This window comes from Perca fluviatilis, chromosome 5 (genome assembly GCF_010015445.1).
Source record: "Perca fluviatilis chromosome 5, GENO_Pfluv_1.0, whole genome shotgun sequence".
NCBI lineage: Eukaryota > Metazoa > Chordata > Actinopteri > Perciformes > Percidae > Perca > Perca fluviatilis.
This window is the reverse complement of record NC_053116.1, coordinates 37,891,156-37,918,655: the sequence shown is the minus strand read 5'-3', so window position 1 is coordinate 37,918,655 and position 27,500 is coordinate 37,891,156. Positions and strand designations below refer to the sequence as shown.

At 44.1% G+C, this 27,500-nt stretch overlaps 2 protein-coding genes across 2 annotated transcripts in view; one reads left to right on the top strand and one right to left on the bottom strand.

The window, feature by feature from the left end:
* The window catches only part of plxnb3 (plexin B3), a 197,987-nt gene that overhangs the window by 23,315 nt on the left and 147,172 nt on the right, over positions 1-27,500 (bottom strand). The window contains 7 exon segments of the mRNA XM_039800788.1: positions 482-582; positions 1,301-1,449; positions 4,563-4,724; positions 6,196-6,300; positions 8,181-8,312; positions 8,883-9,048; positions 9,149-9,325. Of these exon segments, the coding sequence (XP_039656722.1) occupies positions 482-582; positions 1,301-1,449; positions 4,563-4,724; positions 6,196-6,300; positions 8,181-8,312; positions 8,883-9,048; positions 9,149-9,325 (992 nt within the window).
* Positions 18,313-25,971, top strand: LOC120559227 (S-formylglutathione hydrolase-like; the record flags this gene model as incomplete). Its single annotated transcript, XM_039800787.1, is given in 4 exon segments — positions 18,313-18,459; positions 20,699-20,772; positions 25,579-25,667; positions 25,873-25,971. Coding segments are annotated over 3 exon segments (256 nt in total), but the record flags the coding sequence as incomplete, so codon positions are not given.

The window sequence follows — 27,500 nt, the reverse complement described above, 5'->3', positions numbered from 1 at the left end:
GGCTAGTGCCGTAGAAAGCCGTGCAGATGTTGACCAGCTCACCAGGAGACTGAAGGCAGGACACATTCAGAAACCGTATCTCACTCAGAACACCATGGATGGTTTATTCTAAGTGTGTATGTGTGTAGAAGCACCAGAGACACAGAATAACACCCCAAATCCCAGAAAAAGTGATTTTTTCATAATATGGGCACTTTAAAACCATGAAAACACTTATATATTGCCAAGCCCTAGTCTGCATCATTTTGGATGAGACTGAACCATCTGTAGATTTTCGATGCATTTTAATAAATGAAATGATAACGTGTGTGTTTGTGTACCAGTGAAATGATAACATGTGTGATTGTGTACCAGTGAAATGATAACATGTGTGATTGTGTACCAGTGAAATGATAACGTGTGTGTGTTTGTGTACCAGTGAAATGATAACGTGTGTGTGTTTGTGTACCAGTGAAATGATAACGTGTGTGTGTTTGTGTACCAGTGAACTCTTTGCGACACTGGTCTCCCACGTTGATCTCCAGAGTTTCCAACTGCAGCAAAACCTTCTTATAATCTCTGAGAGCCTGTTTACTCTTCCTCCTACACACACACAGACACACACACAGACACAGACACACACACACACACACACACACACACACACACACACACACACACACACACACACACACACACACACACACACACGGTCAGTAAATACATCTTCCTAACGGCCACTTATTCCAAACTCATGCTGTCTGCCCAAACTTTGTTAAAACTTTTAGGATTTAATCCCAAAGTTCAATCATTTTCAACCCCTTAGTTTTATTTTGAAAGGACATTAAGAGGCCGACAGTAGTTAATGCTGTCGTCAACAAAGGTACAATAATTTCTCTATATACAATAAATCCCAGACAGACAGACAGACAGACAGACAGACAGACAGAAATACAGACAGACAGAAATACAGACAGACAGACAGACAGGCAGACAGGCAGGCAGGCAGGCAGACAGACAGACAGACAGACAGACAGACAGACAGACAGACAGACAGACAGACAGAAATACAGACAGACAGACAGGCAGACAGACAGACAGAAATACAGACAGACAGACAGGCAGGCAGGCAGGCAGACAGACAGAGAGACAGGCAGGCAGCCTGACAATGAGACAGACAGACAGTGAGACAGACAGAAAGACAGACAGGCAGACAGACAATGAGACAGACAGACAGTAAGACAGACAGACAGACAGGCAGACAGATAGACAGACAGTAAGACAGGCAGGCAGGCAGGCAGACAGACAGATAGACACCTACCTGTACATGAGGATGACGACCAGCACTGACAGGATGATGACAGCAGCTCCCGCCCCCAAACTGATCTGAGCAGCCAATGGGACGACAGACAGAGAGTCGCTGTCGTACTGAACCAATCCCAGGTCCACCTTCAGGTTTCCCATGAACACCTGGGAGACAGACAGACAGACAGACAGACAGACAGACAGAGAGACAAGACATTTTTTATCTAAACAAAGTCTTATAGCCGAGATAGTTCTTCTGCAGTTCAAAAGTATGTGCGCGGTCATGGAAGTCTTGTATCATGTGGACGCAGCCAACAGTTATGTTGTCATTACTTAGAATTCGTCATGGGGGGGGGGGGTCACAGAAACTACACACTGTAGCTTAAACCCTCCGCCAAATACGCACACCTAAGTCTTCCACAAACCGAGTGGAATCAGTGTAAACAATAGCTGTGTTGGAAACCGTTCCCTCATTCGCTCACTCACTATTCCCTCTATAGTGTTTATTAAATAGTGAACTATATCGAGAACGATCAAACCAGATTTCGGACACTGAAAACATGGCAGGAGAAGCGCCGGAGGCATCATGTAGACAAACCGGAAACTAAAATACTTCTAATGCTTCCCTGAAACAAACCGAGCACTCAGGAAAATAATAAAAGGTTGTATATCATATATGTCCACATGTTACATTTCCACTGTTTTTTCTTTCCAGTTTTCGCAGTGACTTCTGCTTCTTCTTCTCCTCCTCCTCTGGGAAAACACGTCCGCGTTGCATTGTGGGATACGGGAGTTAAATGTAGGCTACATCGTATGCTGTCGGTACACGATCCGTTCTGCCTGCACGATCCGTTCTGCCTGCACGATCCGTTCTGCGCATGTGCGAGATAATACTGTTTTACCGAGGATACGAGCTGCACGATCTGTTCCACGCTAACCTATGGCTAGCCTCCACCGGGAAGCTAACGTTAGTTTAGCTCACAGCTAATTCGGCTAACCGCTAGCTGACAGCTAAATTCAGTCTAAAATAACGTTAAGTCAAACTTAATGGGAAAAGCAGGCTACAGCTACATTAAGACTTTACAGTAATAACAATAAAGACAAATATTGAGTGATTGTATTTTAAATGAGCACAAGTAAAGTAGAACTGACGTAACAGCTGTTATATATGTTAACGTTTATTTTCAAGTTTTATTTTGAGGGTCTTTTAAAGTTATTACATGCTGTCTCAGCTAGCGGTTAGCCCAATTAGCTGTTAGCTAAACTAACGTTAGCTTGCCTGTGGAGGCTGTCGAGCGGAAGCGTGGAACAGATCGTGCAGTGTCGTAATTTCCTCGTAAAACAGCGCATGCGCGAACATTTTGCACATGCGCAGAACGGATCGTGTACCGACATTGATTGATTGATTGATTTATTAGACAGTAACAGAAATAAATGCATAACAAGATGCCAACACAGTGACATTGTACATTTATCAGAACTGTCGAGGATAACACAAGAAAGTTACAAACTTATTTCCATTGTGGTCCTCGTTGTAGTCTGACAAAGATGTCCAGGCAAGCTACAGATGACTAAAAGGTACCTCATGTACACTCAACCACATCCAGATACAAAATAAATACAAATATATACACTGTAATAATAAATATTCATTTAAGACTACATAAAAGATTGAATCTAATTAGCATGAAACAACGATCTGACTGGCTTAACTTAATCCCAACTGGGAGTTTGTTCCATTCCATTGCCGCCATGTACAAAAAAGTATTTTGCCCAGAACAGGTCTTAAATCTACACGGAACTATGTCTGTGGCACTACCTCTCGTTGAGTAGCTATGAGAATTTCTAATAAGCTTAAAATAATCTTTAAAATACCTTGGCTCATTCTTATACAAAATCTTTCTTGTTAATCTTAGTTTCAACTGTCTCACCCTGTTTTCAACTGTCAGCCATTTCAATTTCTTAAGTTCAGAAGAGCCAACATGATCTCTATAGTTGAGATTTAAAATCAACCTGACTAATTTATTCTGTGCCGTTTGAAGTTGAACTTTTATCCTCTTGGGTGTGCTACTGTACCATGTAGTACAGGCATAATCGAAATGTGGCTGAATTAAAGCATTTGCCAACAGTATGTACGCTCAAATTAGCTGTGCATTGTGGGTATTTTATAGGGGACTATACAGTGAATGGAATTAACCGCGGGGAATTCGAACACCAGTACAAAGGGTTTCCGTGACAGGGAGCGGTTTCCACCACGGCTTCTGTCTGCCCGGTAACCCTTGGGTTGTCCTCGCTTCAAATTTGAAAGAAATATGGGTTTCTTACAACCAAATTGCCCCAAAATAACATGGATGCATGCATCATCATGTACATCCTTGCATCCATGTTCTTCGCAGGTATAAGGTTAATGATTACTTCCATTGAATTTTGGTTGTTATATTTAATTTTATTAGACTAGAAATCTAGACGCACCCTAGCGGCAGCAAATGTAATTTGCAGCCAGGGTCGGTCTAGCAACTCTCCGTTGACTTGCGAGCTGGAAAAACCAAACTCTAGTCAGGCCAATCACATCGTGTATAGAGTGGGTGGGCGGGGCTTATGGCTGCTGCTGCTGCTGCTGGTGAACAGAGGTCTTCTGGAAGACTTGGAGTTCAGCTTTTCTTTGAGAAAAGAACAAAGAACGACACTGAAGTCATTCTTAAAAAAGGAAGATGTGTTCAGAGTTTAAAGTTTAATCTATCAACTAGCTTCGCTACCTTCTTCGTTGCTCTGATTGGTTGGAGCGTTATCCTATTGCGTGCAGAGAGAATCTGAAAGACAACCGTTTATCCCGCCCCCTCGGATTGAGCCCTGACCAATGGGGAGCTCCCAGACCTCAACATCTGGATGTGGGGCTGTCTAGTCAGGCTATAATTTTATCGCTTTTGAAAAAAAAAAAAATTTAAATGGTTTCAAAACAGCATCCTGACCAAACTTTGACATAAACCAGTCTGTGATTCACTCAACATCCTCTGATCTTAACTATTGTATTAGTCAAAATAATTAATTATATGTGCTTTTTTTCAAACTCAAAAATTAGGTATAATGTCATTTTATTAGGTTTATTAACCATGACTAAAAAAAACTTTGAAAAGAGGGTTACATTTTTTTTTAAAAAGCACCCAAAACATAAAAAAAAAGTTGGAAAAAGTTCCAAACAAAGCGCATTTTTCAATTTTGACAAGTTCATGGACGACTGTGAAGACAACACAAGGGTTAAACACGTGACCGAGTGTTACCTTGAGGCAGGGCAGCTCGCTGCTGTCGTCCACGCTCAGCGGTTGGATCTCCGGGGGTTCACAGTACAGGTGAGTGTTGTCCAGAGTTTTCACCTCGCACTCGCCATCTCCCAGTCGAGCCGTCACTTCCTGTCTCGATATGGCTCTGGTCAGGTGCTGACCCTGAGGGTTTGCCACCGAAAACACAGACATCAGACATGTTTTATTCTGTCTTTTAAAGGGTAACTTTGGTGATTTTATCAAACTGGACGCTATTTTCCCATGTTTTTGTGTCTAAGTGACTGATGGGAACAACAATCTTTGACATTAGTCCATTAATACTGGACCAATGTCAAAGAAACAAGTCACAATTTGCGTCCACTGCCGCTGACAGACTCAGATTATTATTCTAAGTGTCTGACAACATTATGGGATGGATCCCTACAGAGATAGACCTTTTAGTTAAAGAGTAAGATCCTTTTAGTTTAACATGAAACAGCCCCGAAATCACCATCACCAAACTACACCAGACTCCATGTAAATAATCAGGACTTTTAGCGTGTATAGAGCCAGCATATCTCCACCAGACTCCATGTAAATAATCAGGACTTTTAGCGTGTATAGAGCCAGCATATCTCCACCAGACTTCATGTAAATAATCAGTAATTTTATCATCGTAAAACACACTTCATTCAAAGTGGACAGAAACTAAATAAAACTACCAAAAGCCGTCTTGATTCATCTTTCCACTGTTCCAACAATCACCACTCTGGTTTGGTTGAAATAAACCCTTAATTCACCCATTTACATGTGGAGATATGCTGGCTCTATACACGCTAAAAGTCCTGATTATTTACATGGAGTCTGGTGGAAAGGCTCTATAACGCTCAAAAGTCCTGATTATTATGGAGTCTGGTGGAAATATGCTGGCTCTATACACGCTAAAAGTCCTGATTATTTACATGGAGTCTGGTGGAAATATGCTGGCTCTATACACACTAAAAGTCCTGATTATTTACATGGAGTCTGGTGGAAATATGCTGGCTCTATACACGCTAAAAGTCCTGATTATTTACATGGAGTCTGGTGGAAATATGCTGGCTCTATACACGCTAAAAGTCCTGATTATTTACATGGAGTCTGGTGGAGATATGCTGGCTCTATACACGCTAAAAATCCTGATTATTTACATGGAGTCTGGTGGAGATATGCTGGCTCTATACACGCTAAAAGTCCGGATTATTTACATGGAGTCTGGTGGAGATATGCTGGCTCTATACACGCTAAAAGTCCTGATTATTTACATGGAGTCTGGTGGAGTTTGGTGATGGTGATTTCGGGGCTGTTTCATGTTAAACTAAAAGGATCTTACTCTTTAACTAAAAGGTCTATCTCTGTAGGGATCCTTTCATAATGTTGTCAGACACTTAGAATAATAATCTGAGTGTGTCAGCGGCAAGTGGACGCTGACTGACGCTGAACATTTGTCCCGTAGGGTTACATCGCAGGATGCAGTATTCTCGCTCAACAGATTTACAATTAGAATTTTTTTTTTCAGATTACTCACTTAGACACATATGCATGCATAGGGCCCAGGTTGAAAAATACCGAAATGACCCTTTAACTGCTTTATCAAGTTGAGTAAATACATTACCTCCACGGCGATCACTCCTCCTGGTTTGAAGCGATACGGAGCATCTGGAGCTTCTCTGTTCAGGGGAAAGAACTCTGGGTTGGGATAATAGGTGAAGCTTTTACCCTGAGAGACAGACAGGTAGAGAGACACACAGGGAGAGAGACACACAGGTAGAGAGACACAATCATCACTTTGTACAATAAGGCTCAAAACTCTAGATAAAAAACCTTTTTCTTATCATCATTGCAAGATCTTAGAGAAACACAACTTACTGAGTTTTGATAATTTTTTTAAATTTTCCTCAATATGCTTAATTTATAAAGTAGGGGAGCGCGGGGCACAAAGTAACGCGGGGTTAAATGTAACACGGGTTTTTTAGGTGGTTGCACAGGGTAGAAGTGGCTGTGCTTCAGGGCCTGTAATGACATCGCCATTAGACGTGTTCCAGCCAATTTGGAATTCTGTTTACTTCTGTTGTCTCCGAGAGAGAGAAGAAATTATGTTTTGGCGTCAAAAAAGTATTTTTTTTGGTCAGAAGTATTTCTCGATTTCTAAAGAGTGTGTGAAAGTCAGTGTATCTAATCTTATATTGCCTTGAGCACCGTCCTCTCGGCTAAAACATCGTACCATTTTAAAAGATGTGACCATGGCTTAGCGAGTGCTAGCTGGTCCTGAGGTAAACGCATCACAGCGGGGATAGTTGTAACGCGGTGTTACAACTAAGCCGCACCTATAATTATATATATATATATATATATATAATTATACTACACAAGGAGCCATTTCTAATCCACAAAGTCTTCAATTTGCATTAATGTTTCAAAACCAATATTTTGAAAGTATTTAAGTACAGCGTGAACAACTATGTATTGCATTTCTTTTGTCCACAGAATGAGAATTTTTTTTATTATTATTTTTTACATTTTATTTTTTTATTTTTTTTTATTTTTTAATAGATCCATAAATTAAACTATTATATTATGCAGAGTTTAGTAAAGACGTGTTTTATACAGTTTTATTAGGTGTATGGCACAATGCTATTGAATTATTTGTGTTAAATCCAACTTTTTAACAAGTGTTACAACTAACCCTCTTATCTGTTACAACTGACTCCGCATATGGGGCAGGTTGTAACATTTCACCGATCGCCACTCTCGGGGGAATTGTTCAAGAACGGTAGGTCCTACAAACAAACTTTCAGTGCACCTTTGTAGCAGAGATATGTATGTTGCTTGTATAAAAATATGGGCAGTAAAACTCGAATGGTTTGAGAAATATTTAGCCAAAACCAAAAAGTGTTACTTTGTGCCCCGCGCTCCCCTACTGCATGGCTGGGCGTCACCCCCACTGTAAGAGTTTATTAAATACAGACAGACTCGGATCACCAGAGCTGCTGTAAACAGGGGCTGTGAGGTACCTTTTAGAAAAACCTCTTTCAGCCATAATGCCCTATCTATTAAAGGTAGTGCATTATGGAACACACTACCCCCAACTATAAGGGAATGTCCCATTCGGACCACCTTTAAGAGCCAGGTAAAGGTGTGGCTCAGAGCTGTACCATATGAGCTCAGTAGAGCATACTAATGAATTGTGTCTCTGTTTTAATATTTACTAATGAATTTTGTTGTTTTTCTTTTCTTTTGTCCTGTTTTACCCTGTTTTATATAGCAAATGTTTCTAGTGTATATATTTTGTCCTTTTGATTGTAATTTCTACCTGCCTAATGGACTACAGATGGAAATTAGCCCTTGGGCTACAATCTGGCCCTTTTAAGTGTACTGCTGTACATGTTCATCAAATGTGCATTGTCCTGAAATAATAATTAAAATAAATCAAAAAATAAAATAAATACTGTGACCTTTCTGCTCCTCCTGTCAGTTAAAACCTGTCTCTGCATTTTGAAAGTGTATCTCTGAGTTTTTTCCTCCTCCACCTGTCTAAAAAGTTCTGGTTCAAATCATATTCTGACAGACAGACAGACAGGTAGAGAGACAGACAGGTACCTTGATGGTTTCGTAGTGGACTCGGACGTTGTCCAGCTGAAACCAGACGCCCTTCACTTTGACCTCTGGGGTCACCGCGGGGGTCAGACAGGTCATCTGAGAGGACGACAGGACAGAGCAGGGCTCTGACACCTGAGAGACAGACAGACAGGTGGAGAGACAGACAGACAGGTGGAGAGAGAGTCAGACAGGTGGAGAGAGAGTCAAACAGACAGACAGACAGGTGGAGAGAGAAGTGGAGAGAGAGAGAGTCAGACAGGTAGAGAGAGAGAGAGACAGACAGGTGGAGATAGAGAGAGAGGTGGAGCGAGAGAGAGAGAGTCAGACAGGTGAAGAGAGAGAGAGACGGGTGGAGAGAGAGAGACAGGTGGAGCAAAAGAAAAAAGGAGAGACAGACAGGAGAGTCAGACAGGTGGAGGGAGAGAGAGAGAGACAGACAGGTGGAGAGAGAGAGAGACAGACAGGTGGAGATAGAGAGAGAGGTGGAGAGAGAGAGAGAGTCAGACAGGTGGAGAGAGAGAAAAAGGAGAGACAGACAGGAGAGAGAGACAGGTGGATAGAGAGACAGACAGGTAGAGAGAGAGAGAGAGAGAGAGAGAGAGAGAGACAGGTGGCGAGACAGACAGGTGGAGAGTCATTATTCAGGACGACCTTTGACCCTGTCTGACTCTAACTCGTCTGTGATTGGCCGGTTGATCTCACCGTTGTCATGGAGCTGTTGAACACCAGCTGCTGCTTGGCGGTGAGCAGAGCCAATCGTCTTCTCCGTTTCACCCTCTGGACCGCCACAGGCTCCACCCACACAGATATGATTGGCTGCTGCACCACGCCCAGGTTCCTGCCCGTCACCATGACGACACGGCCGCCTCTGAGGACAGGAAGTGGTCACCGTATCAGGGCTTCGGTTTGAGTTACGAGAGGACTGATCATTATTGATTATTATTGATTATTGACGATCGGGTTCTCACGCGTAGAAGCTCTCCGCTGGCGTGGCGTCGGTGATGACGGGGTCGTCAAGGTAACGGAAGGTAACGTTGGAGACGGTTCTCTCGGCTTTACCGAACAGGACCCGAAGAGTTACTCCACCGGTCTGGTTGCTGGGACCAGTCTGGCACACCAGCTGGGTATCATTCACCTCCTCCACACTGAGGAGAGAAGAGGAGGAGGGAGGAGAGGGAGGAGGCAAGGAGAGGAGGCAAGGAGAGGAGAGGAGAGGAGGCAAGGAGAGGAGAGGAGAGGAGGCAAGGAGAGGAGAGGAGAGGAGGCAAGGACAGGAGAGGAGAGGAGGCAAGGAGAGGGGAGGAGAGGAGGGAGAGGAGGTGAGGAGACAAGAAGAGGAGAGGAGAGGAGGCAAGGACAGGAGGGAGAGGAGGCAAGGAGAGGAGAGGAGAGGAGAGGAGGAGAGGGGAGAGGAGGAGGAGAGGAGGTGAGGAGACAAGGAGAGGAGAGGAGAGGAGGAGAGGAGACAAGGAGAGGAGACATGGAGAGGAGAGGAGCGAGGAGGTAAGGAGAGGAGACAAGGAGAGGAGATGAGGAGAGGAGGCGAGAAGAGGAGGCCAGGAGGCAAGGAGAGGAGACGAGGAGAGGAGACAAGGAGAGGAGGAAGCGAGAAGAGGAGAAGAGGAGACAAGGACAGGAGACGAGGAGAGGAGGAGAGGAGACAAGGACAGGAGATGAGGTGAGAAGGCGAGAAGAGGAGGCCAGGAGACAAAGGAGAGGGGATGAGGAGAGGAGGCGAGGAGACAAGGAGAGGAGACAAGGAGAGGAGGGAGGAGAGGAGTGAGGAAATAAGGAGAGGAGACAAGGAGAGGAGACAAGGAGAGGAGAAGAGGAGAAGAGGAAACAAAGGACAGGAGACGAGGAGAGGAGGAGAGGGAGACAAGGGACAGGAGATGAGGGTGAGAGAGGCGAGAAAGAGGAGGCCAGGAGACAAAGGAGGAGGGATGAGGGAGGAGGGACCACAAGGAGGAGACAAGGAGAGGAGGGAGGGAGAGGAGCGAGGAAATATAAGGAAAGGAGGAGACAAGGTGAGGAGACAAGGAGAAGAGTGAGGGGATAAGGAGAGGAGACAAGGAAAGAAGGAGGTGAGGGGAAACAAGGAGAGGAAGAGGTGAAGGGAAAAAGGAGACAAAGGGGAAACAAGAGAGAACAAAGGGAGCAAAAGGAGGGAGGGGAGGGAGAGGAGAAATGGAAGGATGTTAAAATGTCAGATTATTTTTGTTGTGGGTCAGAAATTAATGAATGAAGTTGTTTAGTTCTACAGGCAATACTGTGTAACTGTAGTGGTAGTAGTACAGTAGTACTAGTAGTAGTACTAGTAGTAGTACTTCCTAGCAGGGGGGGGCCCAGAGTAGGTAGTGGTAGTGCACACGTAACGGGGCTGGGGCCGTAGTACTAGTAGTAGTACTCACATGTAGCAGGGCTGGGGCCATAGTACTAGCTAGTAGTAAGTAGCGGGGCTGGGGGCCTGTAGTATAGTAGTAGTGTGAGGTGGTGGTGGGGTGGGGCCAGTGGTGCTAGTAGTAGTGCTTAGCAGGGCTGGGGTCAGTAGTACTAGTAGTAGTACTCGTAGCAGGGCTGGGGCTGGTGGTGCTGGTAGTGGTACTCACATGTGAGCAGGCTGGGGGCGTAGTACTAGTAGTGGTATATACATGAGGGCTGGGGCCAGTAGTAGTAGTAGTACTCTCACGTGGCAGGCGGGGCCGTAGTACTAGTAGTAGTACTCACATGTAGCAGGGCTGGGGGTTCGGTAGGCCCTGAGGTCAGACTCTGTCCGTCGGCGGCTGGCGCTCCTCTGATGGTCGGTCTGGTTCCCGGAGACGGGACCTTTATCAGGGACCAGGTCCAGGAGCTGCGGGTCCTGGAAACAGGACGCAGAGAGAAGCCGATTGGTTCAAACGACATCATGACACAGAGAGGAGCCTGATTGGTTCAAACATGACATATGGTCACAGAGAGTTGGTTCGATAACGACATCGCGGCACAGAGAACGGTGGTTCAAATATGACATCATGACGGTGGTTCGGCTTGACATCGCTTGAGCACAGAAGAGGAGCAGTTGGTTCAAACATGACACAGAAGACACGGTGGTTCAAATATGACATCATGACTCCGGGAGCGGTGGTTCGCTTGACACACAGAACTGATTGGTTCTTAAACATGACACAGAAGGCTGGTGGTTCAAACGGCTTATCATGACACAGAATTAAGTTCGGCAAACATCGCCGGCACAGAAAGGCCAGTTGGTTTCATCGCGGCAGAAGAATTTCAGTTGGTTCATCACCGAACATCCGCGGCTCAGAAGGGGCAATTGGTTTCAAACAGACAGCAACACAGAAGGCTGGTGGTTCGTATCATGACACAGAGACGTTAGTTCATCGGCAGTTGGTTCGGCAACATCATGACACAGGGCAGTTGGTTCAAACAGCGGCACAGAAGAATTTTCGATTGGTTCGGCTTTGACATCGCTTGACACAGAGGCAGTTGGTTCAAACGGCATCGCGGCACAGAGGAAGGAACGGTTGGTTTCAAACGACATCATGACGAGAGAACTGATTGGTTCAAACGCGGCATCATGACTCAGAGAACTGATTGGTTCAAACATGACATCACTTGTCAGAGGCAGTTGGTTTCGTGACATCGCGGCTCGAGAGGCAGTTGGTTCAAATGGCATCATGACACAGAAGGCAGTTGGTTTAAACGACATCGCGGTAACGCAGAAGGCCTGATTGGTTCAAACGGCATCCGCCAGAGGCCTGATTGGCTTGGTAATCTGTGTCCTGATGATAGTGTGTGTATTGTCTCTGTGGTGATGATGGTATGATGATAGGTGTTATTGTCTCTATTAATTGGTATTCTTGTTTGGTATTGATGATGGTGATTGTTGCTTCTAGTAATCTCATATTGATGATGATGATGATGATGATGATGTATTATTGATATATTATTGATATAGTGTGTGTAAATGCTTATCTGTTATTGTTGGTATATCAATGCTTGCTAATATTATCTAATGATAATCTGTCTATTGATGTGGTATTATTGATATACGTATTGATATAAAATCATTATCTTATTGATATGATATATATAATTATATTAATTTATGAGTATTATAATTGTACAGTTGATATATTATCTTCCTGATAATGGTATTATTGTATGCTTATTATTGATATGATGATAGTATTATTAATGGTTTATATCTGTATGTTATTGGTATTATTGGTATATAATAAATATATATATAAATTGTTATTATTGATTATGTATATTTAATGATGTATATAATCTATAATCTGTCTTTATTGATAATCTAGTGTGTTGTTATATGATGATTTTATTATGTTATTATATTATTATTATTGTTTTATTTTTATTTTGTTATTTTAGTATTATATAATTAATATTATTATGTGTAATATCTTCTTCTAGTATATTATTTAGTAAGTTGTTGTTTGGTAGTTAATGTTTTATCTTATTATATTATATTATATTATTGTTATTATATTAATCAGTGCATTGATGATGATAGATTAATTTAATGTTATAATGTTATAATTAATGTAATAATGGTTGAAATGATAATGATATTAATGATAGTATAATGGTATCTGTCTATTATCATGTATGTTTGTGTAAATGATGATATTATTAGTATCTGTTGTAATGATATTAGTAACTGGTATTAATGATATAGTAATGCATATCTAATGATATTAATCTGTTTATGGACATTTCGTAATCTGTCTATTAAGCATTATTGATATTATTGATATTAGTAAATGATGATAAATGTGTCTCGTATTAATAATAATAACAATGATAATGTCATGTATGCGATATCTAATGAAATAATGTCCTGTTTGATGATTTCACCTCACAATCGTATAGTATTGATGATACAGTAGTAATGATGATAGTGTGATACGTAATAGTAGTAATGATATTCAATATCCCTCTAATATTATTAATAATGATAATCTCTGTCAATATTGATGATAATGATATTAGTATCTTAATATTATTGGCCATTTAAATCGTATGGTATTATTAAATGTAATAATCTCTATTATTAAAATTCATAATGATAATAATAATAAAATGTTCGTATATTAATGATAATAAATAATAATGATAATGATATATTAATGCGTATCTCTAATAATAATAATCGTATAATGATAATATTAATAATATTATTCGTATGATATTATTATATGATAATATCTCTGTGATGATAATGATATTATCAATCGTATGTTCATATTATTATTAATGATAGTAATCCTCTAATGATATTCAATAGTATCCTGTGTATTCTATATTGCGTATCTCTGTAAATAAAAGTACGTAAACGTGATATATCCTAAATATTGTCGTGTGTAATGATATTAATATGTGTATATCTATGTCAATATTATTAATATTATTAATGTGAGTAATTCGTATTAATGTATGATACAACTGTTATATCCATGTATGATATTATAATGTGTAATAATAATGCATATTATTATTAGTAAGTATGTATATTAATATGGTAATGTCCTCAATATTAATAATGATAGTGTGTGTCATCTCTATTAATCTGTCAATATTCATATCTCTTTCAATGATAAAACGTATTAATATGGCGTAATGATATTAATATGTAATACCTCTATTGTGTATAGTAATCTCTGTGTATTATTGTGTGTGTGTATGTCTCTGTGTGTATTATTAGTGTGATGTGAATGTGTTTGTTGTGTTGTGTGTTGTGTTGTGTCGTGTGTGTGTGTGTGTGTGTGGTGTGTACAGTTGCCCAAACCTCTCCTATTTTACTTTGTTGTTCCCCTCCCTTCCTGTATTCATATATATCCATATATATATGTATATATATATATATAATCTATATACCATATAATATATATATATACATATATATTTATATATATATATACCTCATATAAATATATATTTATGTTTATTTTTTTTGGTTATTTTTTTTTTCTAACCTTTCCTTCTTTCTCACATTTATAAATATTCAGATAGGACATTTACCCCAGGGATCCTCATCTTATTTATATTAATTTGTTTTATAATAAGAAAAGGGGGAATTATATTAAATTCATCTTCATAAAGATGAAGCAAAGTATAAAAAGATGGTCACTTTCCAGCTCCAGAATAAGTTAGTCCTGTTTGAGGAAAGGTCGTGTTGTAATAATAGAGGAAAGTACGGTGGCCCAGAGAGGCCACAGCACGCAACAATAAGACAACACATGCAAATAAACTACTGCACGCAACAATAAAACAACACATGTAAATAAACCACAATACGCAACGATAAGACAACACATGTAAATAAACTATAATACGCAACGATAAGACAACACATGTAAATAAACTACAATATGCAACGATAAGACAACCCATGTAAATAAACTATAATACGCAACGATAAGACAACACATGTAAATAAACTATGCATATTAGATAAGAGTAAAATAAACACAAATAACAACATGTAAATAAACTACAATGCTAGGACAACACATGTAAATAAACTATAATACGCAACGATAAGACAACACATGTAAATAAACTACAATACGCAACGATAAGAAAACACATGTAAATAAACAATACGCAACGATAAGAAAACACATGTAAATAAACTATGTGCAACAATAAGACACATGTAATAATCAACTACAATACAGCGATAAGAACCAACATGTATAGCTTAAATAGCGAATGGGGCAACACATGTAAATAAACACAATGCATAGCGATAAGACAACACATGTAAATGATATAATACATAGATAAGGCCATGTAAAATAAACTACAATGCATAGCGATAAGAGAAACACATGTAAATAAAAAATATTGCATAGCGATAAGACAACACATGAATAATAAACTACAATACGCGATAAGACAACACATGTAAATAAACTAAAATACGCAACGATAAGACAACACATGTAAATAAACTATAATACGCAACGATAAGACAACACATGTAAATAAACTACAATACGCAACGATAAGACAACACATGTAAATAAACTACAATACGCAACGATAAGAAAACACATGTAAATAAACTATAATAGCGATAAGAGAACATTATTATAGCGATAAGAAAACCCATGTAAATAAACTATAATGCAATGATAAGAACACATGTAAATAAACTACATCACATAGACATGTAAATAAACTTCACGATAAGAAAACACATGTAAATAAACTATAATACGCAACGATAAGAAAACACATGTAAATAAACTACAATACGCAACGATAAGAAAACACATGTAAATAAACTATAATACGCAACGATAAGACAACACATGTAAATAAACTACAATACGCAACGATAAGACAACACATGTAAATAAACTATAACACGGCGAGATTATAATAAATAAAGATAACACACATAAATAATAAAATAATAGACCCTTAAATAAACAAATCGATAAAACACATATACCACATTAATACAAATTATAAGATAAACAACATGTAATAACCACAATTAAGATAAAAAATAAATAAACTATAATGGATAGAAAATAAAAATAGCGTATAGACAACAATAAATAAACTACAAAGATAGAACACACATGTAAATAAACTACAATAGATAAACAACACATAAATAAAATAGCATAATAAATAAACACAACGCAACGTTAAGACAACTGTAAATAACTACAATACGCGTAAGACAACACATGTAAATAAACTACAATCATAGCAACAAACAGTAAATAAACTAACATCGATAAGACAACACATTAAAAAACACAATTGATAAGACAATATATAAACTAATATAAAACTAATAAAACAATAAAACGATAAGACAACATATAAATAAACTACAAAGCATGCTTAACAATGTAAATAAACTAAATACATAACGATAAGACAACATATAATAAACACAATGCACATAAGACAACACATGTAAATAAACTACAATACGCAATGATAAGATTTAAGAGCGGGGTCTCTGAGCATGACTGTCTGAGCTGTCGCGTCACTTTATGGAGCTACTCAATTCCGAAAACTTTGAAGGAAATTGTCATTTCGGCAACAATTTTCGCAAGACTGCCTATATTTGAAATCGAAAGAGTTCATTTCTCGCCTAAAACGTACTCAGAAGTGAATTTAGTGATGAATAAAATGGCGAAAATTGTTAAAATTGCCCTGTTGTTGGTCTGTCTATGTATACCGGAAAACGCCAATGGTTGAGGCACGTGTGCGTCACTTAAAAGTGTCCCCTGGAAACACTTACGTTGTGGTGTGGGCTATTTGCATGTGTTGTCTTATCGTTGCGTGCTGTGGCCTCTCAGGGCCACCGTAGAAAAGCGGTACGAACTGCAGGCTGCATGTGTTCTCATGTCACACTAACATCAAAAGACATCAGAGGAGTTATAAAGTCATACGATGTTAAGACTATAAAGTTATTATATTACAAAAGTTACAACTCTTTTTTGTTTCGTGCATTTCTGACTTACAGTATTTCTTTAAAAAAAAATATCACAACTTTATTCAAAACATTGTGACTTTGACAGAATTACATTTCTTATGTATGCATGTCCCAAATATGAAGACACAATTTGAAAAAACATATACCAGGCTTTACTACCTACACTGAGGACAACTCTCCCTCTCTCTGAGGGAGAGTCAGAGAGAGAGAGAGAGAGAGAGAGAGAGAGAGTCAGAGAGAGGGAGAGAGAGAGAGACACACAGAGAGAGAGAGAGACACAGACAGAGACACACAGAGAGAGAGAGAGAGACACAGAGAGAGAGAGAGACACACAGAGAGAGAGAGAGACACAGAGAGAGAGAGAGAGAGAGTCAGAGAGAGAGAGAGACACAGAGAGAGAGAGAGACAGAGAGAGAGAGAGAGAGACACAGAGAGAGAGAGAGACACACAGAGAGAGAGAGAGAGACACAGAGAGAAAGAGAGAGAGACACAGAGAGAGAGAGACACAGAGAGAGAGAGACAAAAAGAAGAGACACAGAGAGAGAGAGAGAGAGACAAGAGAGAGAGAGAGAGAGGGATGGAGAGAGAGACACAGAGAGAGAGAGAGAGAGACAGTTAGAGAGAGGGAGAGAGAGAGACAGAGTGAGAGAGAGACAGAGAGAGACTTTGAGAGAGAGACAGAGAGAGAGACAGAGAGAGAGAGAGAAGAGAGAGAGAGAGAGAGAAAGAGAGAGAGAGAGAGAGAGAGACTTTATTCGAGAGAAATTAGGCTGTTTTACAGGAGGAGGACAGTCAGTCAATTTTCCTCCTCCACACAAAGTGGGCTCCTTCTTTTGAGAAAGTGGTTGCCAATGGTTACAGGGGATGACGTTTGAGGACAGCCACCTATAAACAGGTTCAGATGGTTGGTATATTAGACATCTTTATTTGTATTTTCTTTTGGAGAGACCTAGATAGATAGAAAAATCAAAAACAAATATCAAAACACAAGTACTAATATAAAAGTTTAACAAAAAACTATTCCTTTTAAACATGTGCATGCAGTGTGCAAAATTGCTGTTATTAATTGGTCAAATTCAAACATTCAGCCTACTTGTTTTTGTGCTTGTAAATTATAATCTAACCCTAAATAAATAAATGAACTAATTAAATTAATGAATAAAAGCCTCTGAAAATATTTTGATTTTATTCTGAAAATATTCAGAATTTATTCTGAAGATATTCTGATTTTATTCTGAAAATTTTCTGATTTTTTTCTGAAAATATACTGATTTTATTCTGAAAATATACTGATTTTATTCTGAAAATATTCTGATTTTATTCTGAAAATATTCTGAAAATATTCAAATTTTATTCTGAAGATATTCTGAAAATATTCTGAAAATATTCTAATTTTATTCTGAAAATATACTGATTTTATTCTGAAAATATTCAGATTTTATTCTGAAAATATTCTTACTTTATTCTTAAAATTATTTTAAATTCTTTCTCAAAATCATGATTAATTAATTTTTTTAAAACAGCATAAATATACTGTATTTTTAATATGTTAATATACTACAGTCATGTATTGTTCTAATCTAATAGAACACCACCGCCATCTAGCGTAAGAACGTCCGCGTTACGTCGCCGACGTAGAGCGTGGATGGTGGAGAGCAAGGCGTCCGTGACGTCACTGCGTTCACCCTGACGTAACTGACGTTGGACTTCTGGACTGCACACAAACCCGGCGCTGGGAAATTAGCAAGCCAGTTGAGCACGAAGTTTCAGCCAACACTGCGGTTTAATAAGGTATGCACGTGAAGACGTGTGCTTCCAGTTTGCTTGTTTACTTTGTAACAAGTTATAAAGTGATTTTAACTTTAAGCAGACACTTGTAAATAGCAGCTAACACTGCACGAGCTAACTTAACTTGCTAATCCCTGCACGCCCTCCGATGGGACCCTTTGCGCCAGACTCCACACATAAAGCGACCTATTTATCTTTCGTTTCCGTATAAATTAAGTACACAAGGTGTTGAGACGATATTGGTACGTGTTCCGACTTTGGACAGGTGTTCTGGGCAATTCGGCACATGAATAATGCATCTTGCAAAACGCAATATGAATTAATAGTCGTGTTTTTACGTTCGTCAATGTGGTCGCTGCCACTGACGTCAACGTCCTTTGTAGTGGTATTTAGTACACCATATTAAAGGGGGGCTATTTTTACATGCAGCAGCTGTAAGGTGTCCACATGTATGGTCAATAGAGAATACAGCTGTGCCGAATTACCTAGTATACTCACACACGTGCTCTTAATTCACAGGTAATGTTATCACCTAAAACATACACTACAAACTAGAATAGAATACGATGCCTTTTATTGTCATTATACACATGTACAACGATATTAAAAGCAACTCCTTTTCAGTGCACATTTCTGAGAGCTATATACATATATAAAGATAGATATATTTTTTATGTACAGTGTGAAATGCAGTGTGAAGTAATGGTATTGCACTGTAATGGAATTGTACAGAATTGTCGATTATTATCAAAAGTATTAAATATTAAATGTTAAATATTGCACAGTAGGGTGGGTAGAAGAGAGTCTGGATGGTTGGGAGTAGGACTGTGAAGTCAAGTGCACGTGTGAGTTCAAACTGCCTTTTTAAAAAAGTCTACTTAAATCTCCTTAAAATGTATTTATCTGCTTGTGGAAGAGATAATCATATCGATTTTTACCTAGGGCACTATGTATATTCCTATTTAGTTTGATTAAAGTCTTAATTGTACAATGTAAGCATTGTGAATCGGTCTCTCTACGTGCAGGGCTTTGTATTAAGAGATTCCACAATGCAATGCTTCACCTTTTGGTCCCAAAATAACCGGAGTGTACATCTGACACTATATCTCAAAGTTTAATCTAAAGCTGCGAAGATTACTTATCAACTGTTAAATCAATCTTTAACTATTTTGATAATCGGTTTCGAGTTGATTTTATTTTTTTGATGAAAAACTGTTAAAGGAACATGTGACTGTTTGTTGAAATAGGGTTAATTACTGTCTCCCTTAGATTTAGATAGGTGTGCAAAAATGCAAATGCTAGCTTAGCTTAGCGTAGTGAATGGAATCCTATGTTGCCGGTTAGCATGTTGTGAGTGAGTGAGTGTTGTGAGCCAAAATGGAAATCGCAATACAAACCCCTAACCCACGTATCGTCATAGAATCCAATCGGGACAAAAGCATATCGTCCCAAACTCTCTCTGTCTCTCTCTCTCTCTGTCTCTCTCTCTCGTTCTCTCTCTCTTTCTCTCGCTGTCTCTCTCTTTCTCTCTCTGTCTGTCTCTCTCTCTTTCTCTCGCTGTCTCTCTCTTTTTCTCTCTGTCTGTCTCTCTCTCTCTTTCTCTCGCTGTCTCTCTCTTTCTCTCTCTGTCTGTCTCTCTCTCTCTTTCTCTCGCTGTCTCTCTCTCTCTCTCTCTGTCTGTCTCTGTCTCTCTCTCTCGCTGTCTCTCTCTCGCTCTCTGTCTATGTCTCTCTCTGTCTGTCTCTCTCCCTCTGTTTCTCTCTATCTCTGTGTTTCTCTCTCTCTCTTTCTCGCTCTCTCTCTCTGTCTCTCTCTCTGTCTCTCTCTCTCTCTCTGTCTCTCTCTCTGTCCTCTCTCTTTCTCTCTGTCTCTCTCTTTCTCTCGTCTGTCTCTCTCTCTCTCTCTCTCTCTGTCTCTCTCTGTCTCTCCTCTCTCTCTCTGTCTCTCTCTCTCTCTCTGTCTCTGCTCTCTCTGTCTCTCTGTCTCTCTCTCTCTCCTGTCTCTCTCTCTCTCTCTTCTCTCTGTCTCTTCTCTCTCTCTCTCTTGTCTCTTCTCTCTCTGTCCTCTCTTCTTTCTTCTCTCTCTCTCTGTCCTCTCTCTGTCTCTCTCTCTCTCTGTCTCTCTGTCTCTCTCTCTGTCTCTCTCTCTCTCTCTGTCTCTCTCTCTGTCTCTCTCTCTCTGTCTCTCTCTAATCGGGACAGCAGCACATGGCCCCCGCCCTAATGACAGTCTCTGTCCACAGGTCAGCATGGCTCTCACACAGGTCTCCTCCAACAAGTGCGCTGGCGGCTTCCAGAAGGTGTTCGAACACGAAAGGTGAGATCTCAGCCGAACCTTCAGCGTGGGCCCAACAGGTGACCCTTAAACACACCTGGGATAAGGTAGGGATCAGGTCTGGAGCAGCACTGATCCATTTCCTGCAACATTTTGGGCCTTTTCTGCACCAAGTTAAGTTGTTGCTTACCTAGGGGTACTCTGGAGGACTGCAGGGGGTAGATGTCCCCCTAGGGGTACTCTGGAGGACTGCAGGGGGTAGATGTCCCCCTAGGGGTCCTCTGGAGGACTGCAGGGGGTAGATGTCCCCCTAGGGGTCCTCTGGAGGACAGCAGGGGGTACGTGTCCCCCTAGGGGTCCTCTGGAGGACTGCAGGTGGTACGTGTCCCCCTAGGGGTACTCTGGAGGACTGCAGGTGGTACGTGTCCCCCTAGGGGTACTCTGGAGGACTGCAGGTGGTACGTTCCCCTAGGGGTACTCTGGAGGACTGAGGGAGTGAGTGTCCTCCCCTAGGGGTACTCTGGAGGACTGCAGGTGGTGCAGTGTCCCCCTAGGGGTACTCTGGAGGACTGCAGGTGTACGTGTCCCCCTAGGGGTACTCTGGAGGACTGCAGGGGTACGTGTCCCCTAAGGGGTACTCTGGAGGGACTGCAGGGTGCGTGTCCCCTAGGGGGTACTCTGGAGGACTGCAGGAGTCACATGTCCCCCTAGAGGTACTGGAGAGGACCTCAGGGGATGCATGTCCCCTAGGGGTACTTACTGGAGGACTGCAGGGGGGTATGTCCCCTAGGGGTTTTAGAGACTAGGGGTACTCTGGAGGACTGCAGGGGAGTGTCCCCCTAAGGGTACTCTGGAGGACTGCAGGTTGTACGTGTCCCTTTAGGGGTACTCTGGAGGACTGCAGGGGGTACGTGTCCCCCTAGGGGTACTCTGGAGGACAGCAGGGGGTACGTGTCCCCCTAGGTCTGGAGGACTGCAGGGGGTACGTGTCCCCCTAGGGGTACTCTGGAGGACTGCAGGGGGTATGTGTCCCCCTAGGGGTACTCTGGAGGACTGCAGGTGGTACATGTCCCCCTAGGGGTACTCTGGAGGACTGCAGGTGGTACATGTCCCCCTAGGGGTACTCTGGAGGACTGCAGGTGGTACATGTCCCCCTAGGGGTACTTTGGAGGATTGCAGGGGGTACATGTCCCCCTAGGGGTACTCTGGAGGACTGCAGGTGGTACATGTCCCCCTAGGGGTACTTTGGAGGACTGCAGGGGGTACATGTCCCCCTAGGGGTACTTTGGAGGACTGCAGGGGGTACGTGTCCCCCTAGGGGTACTTTAGAGGACTGCAGGGGGTACGTGTCCCCCTAGGGGTACTCTGGAGGACAGCAGGGGGTACATGTCCCCCTAGGGGTACTTTGGAGGACAGCAGGGGGTACGTGTCCCCCTAGGGGTACTTTGGAGGACAGCAGGGGTACGTGCCCCCTAGGGGTGCACTTTAGAGGACTGCAGGGTGCATGTGCCCCTTAGGGGTACTCTGGAGGACAGCAGGGGGATACGTGTCCCCCTAGGGGGTACTTGGAGGGACAGCAGGGTGCAGTGTCCCCTAGGGGTACTTTGGAGGAGGCAGGGTGCGTGTCCCCCTAAGGGGGTGCTTTAGAGGACTGCAGGGTGTACGTGTCCCCCTAGGGGGTACCTCTGGAGGACTGCAGGTGGTACATGTCCCCCTAGAGGTACTTTAGAGGGACCTCAGGGGGATGCATGTCCCCCTAGGGGTACTTTGGAGGACTGCAGGGGTGCATGTCCCCCTAGGGGTACTTTAGAGGACAGCAGGGGTACATGTCCCCCTAGGGGGTACTCTGGAGGACTGCAGGGTGTATGCGTGTCCCCCTAAGGGGTACTCTGGAGGACTGCAGGTTTACACGTGTCCCCCTAGGGGTACTCTGGAGGGCCAGGGTGCAGTGTCCCCCTAGGGGTACTCTGGAGGACAGCAGGGTGCGCTCCCCCTAGGTCTGGATGACTGCAGGGGGTACGTGTCCCCCTAGGGGTACTCTGGAGGACTGCAGGGGGTATGTGTCCCCCTAGGGGTACTCTGGAGGACTGCAGGTGGTACATGTCCCCCTAGGGGTACTCTGGAGGACTGCAGGTTGTACGTGTCCCCCTAGGGGTACTCTGGAGGACTGCAGGGGGTACGTGTCCCCCTAGGGGTACTCTGGAGGACAGCAGGGGGTACGTGTCCCCCTAGGTCTGGATGACTGCAGGGGGTACGTGTCCCCCTAGGGGTACTCTGGAGGACTGCAGGGGGTACGTGTCCCCCTAGGGGTACTCTGGAGGACTGCAGGTGGTACATGTCCCCCTAGGGGTACTCTGGAGGACTGCAGGTGGTACATGTCCCCCTAGGGGTACTTTGGAGGACTGCAGGGGGTACATGTCCCCCTAGGGGTCCTCTGGAGGACTGCAGGTGGTACATGTCCCCCTAGGGGTACTTTGGAGGACTGCAGGGGGTACATGTCCCCCTAGGGGTACTTTGGAGGACTGCAGGGGGTACATGTCCCCCTAGGGGTCCTCTGGAGGACTGCAGGGGGTACGTGTCCCCCTAGGGGTACTCTGGAGGACAGCAGGTGGTACGTGTCCCCCTAGGGGTACTCTGGAGGACTGCAGGGGGTACATGTTCCCCTAGGGGTACTCTGGAGGACAGCAGGTGGTACGTGTCCCCCTAGGTGTACTCTGGAGGACTGCAGGTGGTACATCTCCCCCTAGGGGTACTCTGGAGGACTGCAGGTGGTACATGTCCCCCTAGGGGTACTCTGGAGGACTGCAGGGGGTACATGTCCCCCTAGGGGTACTTTGGAGGACTGCAGGGGGTACATGTCCCCCTAGGGGTACTTTGGAGGACTGCAGGGGGTACGTGTCCCCCTAGGGGTACTTTAGAGGACTGCAGGGGGCGTGTGTCCCCTAGGGGCACTCTGGAGGACAGCAGGGGGTACATGTCCCCCTAGGGGTACTTTGGAGGACAGCAGGGGGTACGTGTCCCCCTAGGGGTACTTTGGAGGACAGCAGGGGGTACGTGTCCCCCTAGGGGTACTTTAGAGGACTGCAGGGGGTACGTGTCCCCCTAGGGGTACTCTGGAGGACAGCAGGGGGTACGTGTCCCCCTAGGGGTACTTTAGAGGACTGCAGGGGGTACGTGTCCCCCTAGGGGTACTCTGGAGGACTGCAGGTGGTACATGTCCCCCTAGAGGTACTTTAGAGGACCTCAGGGGATGCATGTCCCCCTAGGGGTACTTTGGAGGACTGCAGGGGGTGCATGTCCCCCTAGGGGTACTTTAGAGGACAGCAGGGGGTACATGTCCCCCTAGGGGTACTCTGGAGGACTGCAGGTGGTACGTGTCCCCCTAGGGGTACTCTGGAGGACTGCAGGTGGTACGTGTCCCCCTAGGGGTACTCTGGAGGACTGCAGGTGGTACATGTCCCCCTAGGGGTACTTTGGAGGACTGCAGGTGGTACATGTCCCCCTAGGGGTACTTTGGAGGACTGCAGGGGGTACATGTCCCCCTAGGGGTACTTTGGAGGACTGCAGGGGGTACATGTCCCCCTAGGGGTCCTCTGGAGGACTGCAGGGGGTACGTGTCCCCCTAGGGGTACTCTGGAGGACTGCAGGTGGGTACGTGTCCCCCTAGGGGTACTCTGGAGGACTGCAGGTGGTACGTGTCCCCCTAGGGGTACTCTGGAGGACTGCAGGTGGTACATGTCCCCCTAGGGGTACTTTGGAGGACTGCAGGTGGTACATGTCCCCCTAGGGGTACTTTGGAGGACTGCAGGGGGTACATGTCCCCCTAGGGGTACTTTGGAGGACTGCAGGGGGTACATGTCCCCCTAGGGGTCCTCTGGAGGACTGCAGGGGGTACGTGTCCCCCTAGGGGTACTCTGGAGGACAGCAGGTGGTACGTGTCCCCCTAGGGGTACTCTGGAGGACAGCAGGTGGTACGTGTCCCCCTAGGGGTACTCTGGAGGACAGCAGGTGGTACGTGTCCCCCTAGGGGTACTCGGAGGATGCAGTACAGGGTCAGTGTCCCCCTCTAGGGGTCCTCTGGAGGACTACAGGTGGTACGTGTCCCCCTAGGGGTCCTCTGGAGGACTACAGGGGGTGCATGTCCCCCTAGGGGTCCTCTGGAGGACTGCAGGGGGTACGTGTCCCCCTAGGGGTACTCTGGAGGACTGCAGGGGGTACGTGTCCCCCTAGGGGTCCTCTGGAGGACTACAGGGGTACGTGTCCCCCTAGGGGTCCTCTGGAGGACTACAGGTGGTACGTGTCCCCCTAGGGGTCCTCTGGAGGACTACAGGGGGTGCATGTCCCCCTAGGGGTCCTCTGGAGGACTGCAGGGGGTACGTGTCCCCCTAGGGGTACTCTGGAGGACTGCAGGGGGTACGTGTCCCCCTAGGGGTACTCTGGAGGACTGCAGGGGGTACAGTTCTAGTTCCAAGGCTGTAGTTACTTCTGCTTTTACTACTTCTTCTTTTTTTCTTAGTTTTTGTGGCAGTTTTTGAAATTTGTCACCTTTTTTTTGAAGGTTTTTGTCGCTTATTTGAATTTTTTTGTCTCTTCTGTCGCCCTATTCTTGCCTCCCTTCCTTCCTTCTTTCTATCGTCTTTTTCCAAGTTTTTGTCTCCTTTCTTCATCAGCATTTAAATGTTGTCCAAATCTCTCGCTGACATCGCTGTACTAGACTGGTTAGGGGGTGGTACACATGGCTTAAAAACACAGTTCAAAAAGGGGGGAACATTAGTGTGAAAAGCTTGAGAACCAGTTTTGTCTCTATGGTTACGGATGTATGTGTAAGTTGTGTTTTCCTCCGTGCAGCACTGAGCTCAGGTGTAAGATGAAGTTTGCGGTCTACCTGCCTCCCAAGGCCGAGACAGACAAATGTCCCGTCATGTACTGGCTCTCAGGTGAGTGGGCGGCCTGAGAAATGAATTAATTTAAAGAAAAGTCAGTTTTCACCAGATTTATTGGCAATAAGAACCAGCTACCTTCTGATGCAAAGTGATCAGTTATCTTTGACGAGACAAGCAGTACGATTTAACTATCTTAAAATAAGGTGTGTGTGTGTGTGTGTGTGTGTGTGTGTGTGTGTGTGTGTGTGTGTGTGTGTAGGTCTGACGTGTACGGAGCAGAACTTCATCACCAAAGCTGGCAGTCAGGTCCCAGCTGCAGAGCACGGCATCATCATCGTCGCTCCAGACACCAGCCCACGTATATGAACACACACACACACACACACACACACACACACACGCAAACGCACACACACAGACAGATGCAGACACACACATAGACACGCACACACATGCAGACACACACACACACACACACACGCACACACACAGACACACACACGCAAACGCACACACACAGACAGACACATGCACACGCAAACACACCCACACACACACACAGGCAGACACAGACAGACACATGCACACACATGCAAACACACATGCAGACACACACAGACACACACACACACACACACACACACACAGACACACAGACACACATACAGACACACACACACACACACACACACACACACACACGCACACACACAGACAGATGCAGACACACACATAGACACGCACACACATGCAGACACACACACACATACACAGACACACACACACACACACACACACACACACACAAACGCACACACACGCAAACGCACACACACAGACAGATGCAGACACACACATAGACACGCACACACATGCAGACACACACACACACAGACAGACACATGCACACACACACACATACAAACACACATGCAGACACACACACAGACACACACACAGACACACACACGCAAACGCACACACACACCCACACACACACACAGGCAGACACAGACAGACACATGCATACGCACACACATGCAAACACACATGCAGACACACACAGACACACACACAGACACACATAAACGCACACACACACACACACACACACACAGGCAGACACAGACAGACACATGCATACGCACACACATGCAAACACACATGCAGACACACACAGACACACACACGCAAACGCACACACATGCAGACGCAGACACACATAGACAGACACATGCACACAAACACACACACACAGACACACACACACACACACCAGACACACAGCATAAACACACACACAGCAGATGCAGCACACATAAACGCGCACACGCACATAGACAGACACATGCACGCAGGCGCACGCACGGTGCAAACACGCACACACAGGTTTACCTGCGCAAAGCGCGCACACGCAGACGGATGCAGACACACATGAACCCAGCACGTACAGGAGACGCAGGACTGGACACGTACTGCGCACGCACGTACAGAAGAGCACACATGCAGACACACACACAGACACACACACACAGACACACACATAGCGCGCACACACACAGACGATGCAGACACGCATAGACCGCGCGCACACATGCAGACACGGACGCACGCACGCCAGACGCACACGCACACAGACACACGCAGACACACACACTGCATAAGCGCACACACACAGACGGATGCAGACACACACATGAACCGCACACACATGCGGACACACACACACACCGCACACAGACAGACGCATGCTGCGCACACATGCAAACACACGTACGAGACACACACAGACACACGCACAGACCGCACACGCGTAAGCGCTACGCACACAGACGGATGCGGACACGCACATGGACACGCGCACGCAGCAATGCGTAATGACTGGCA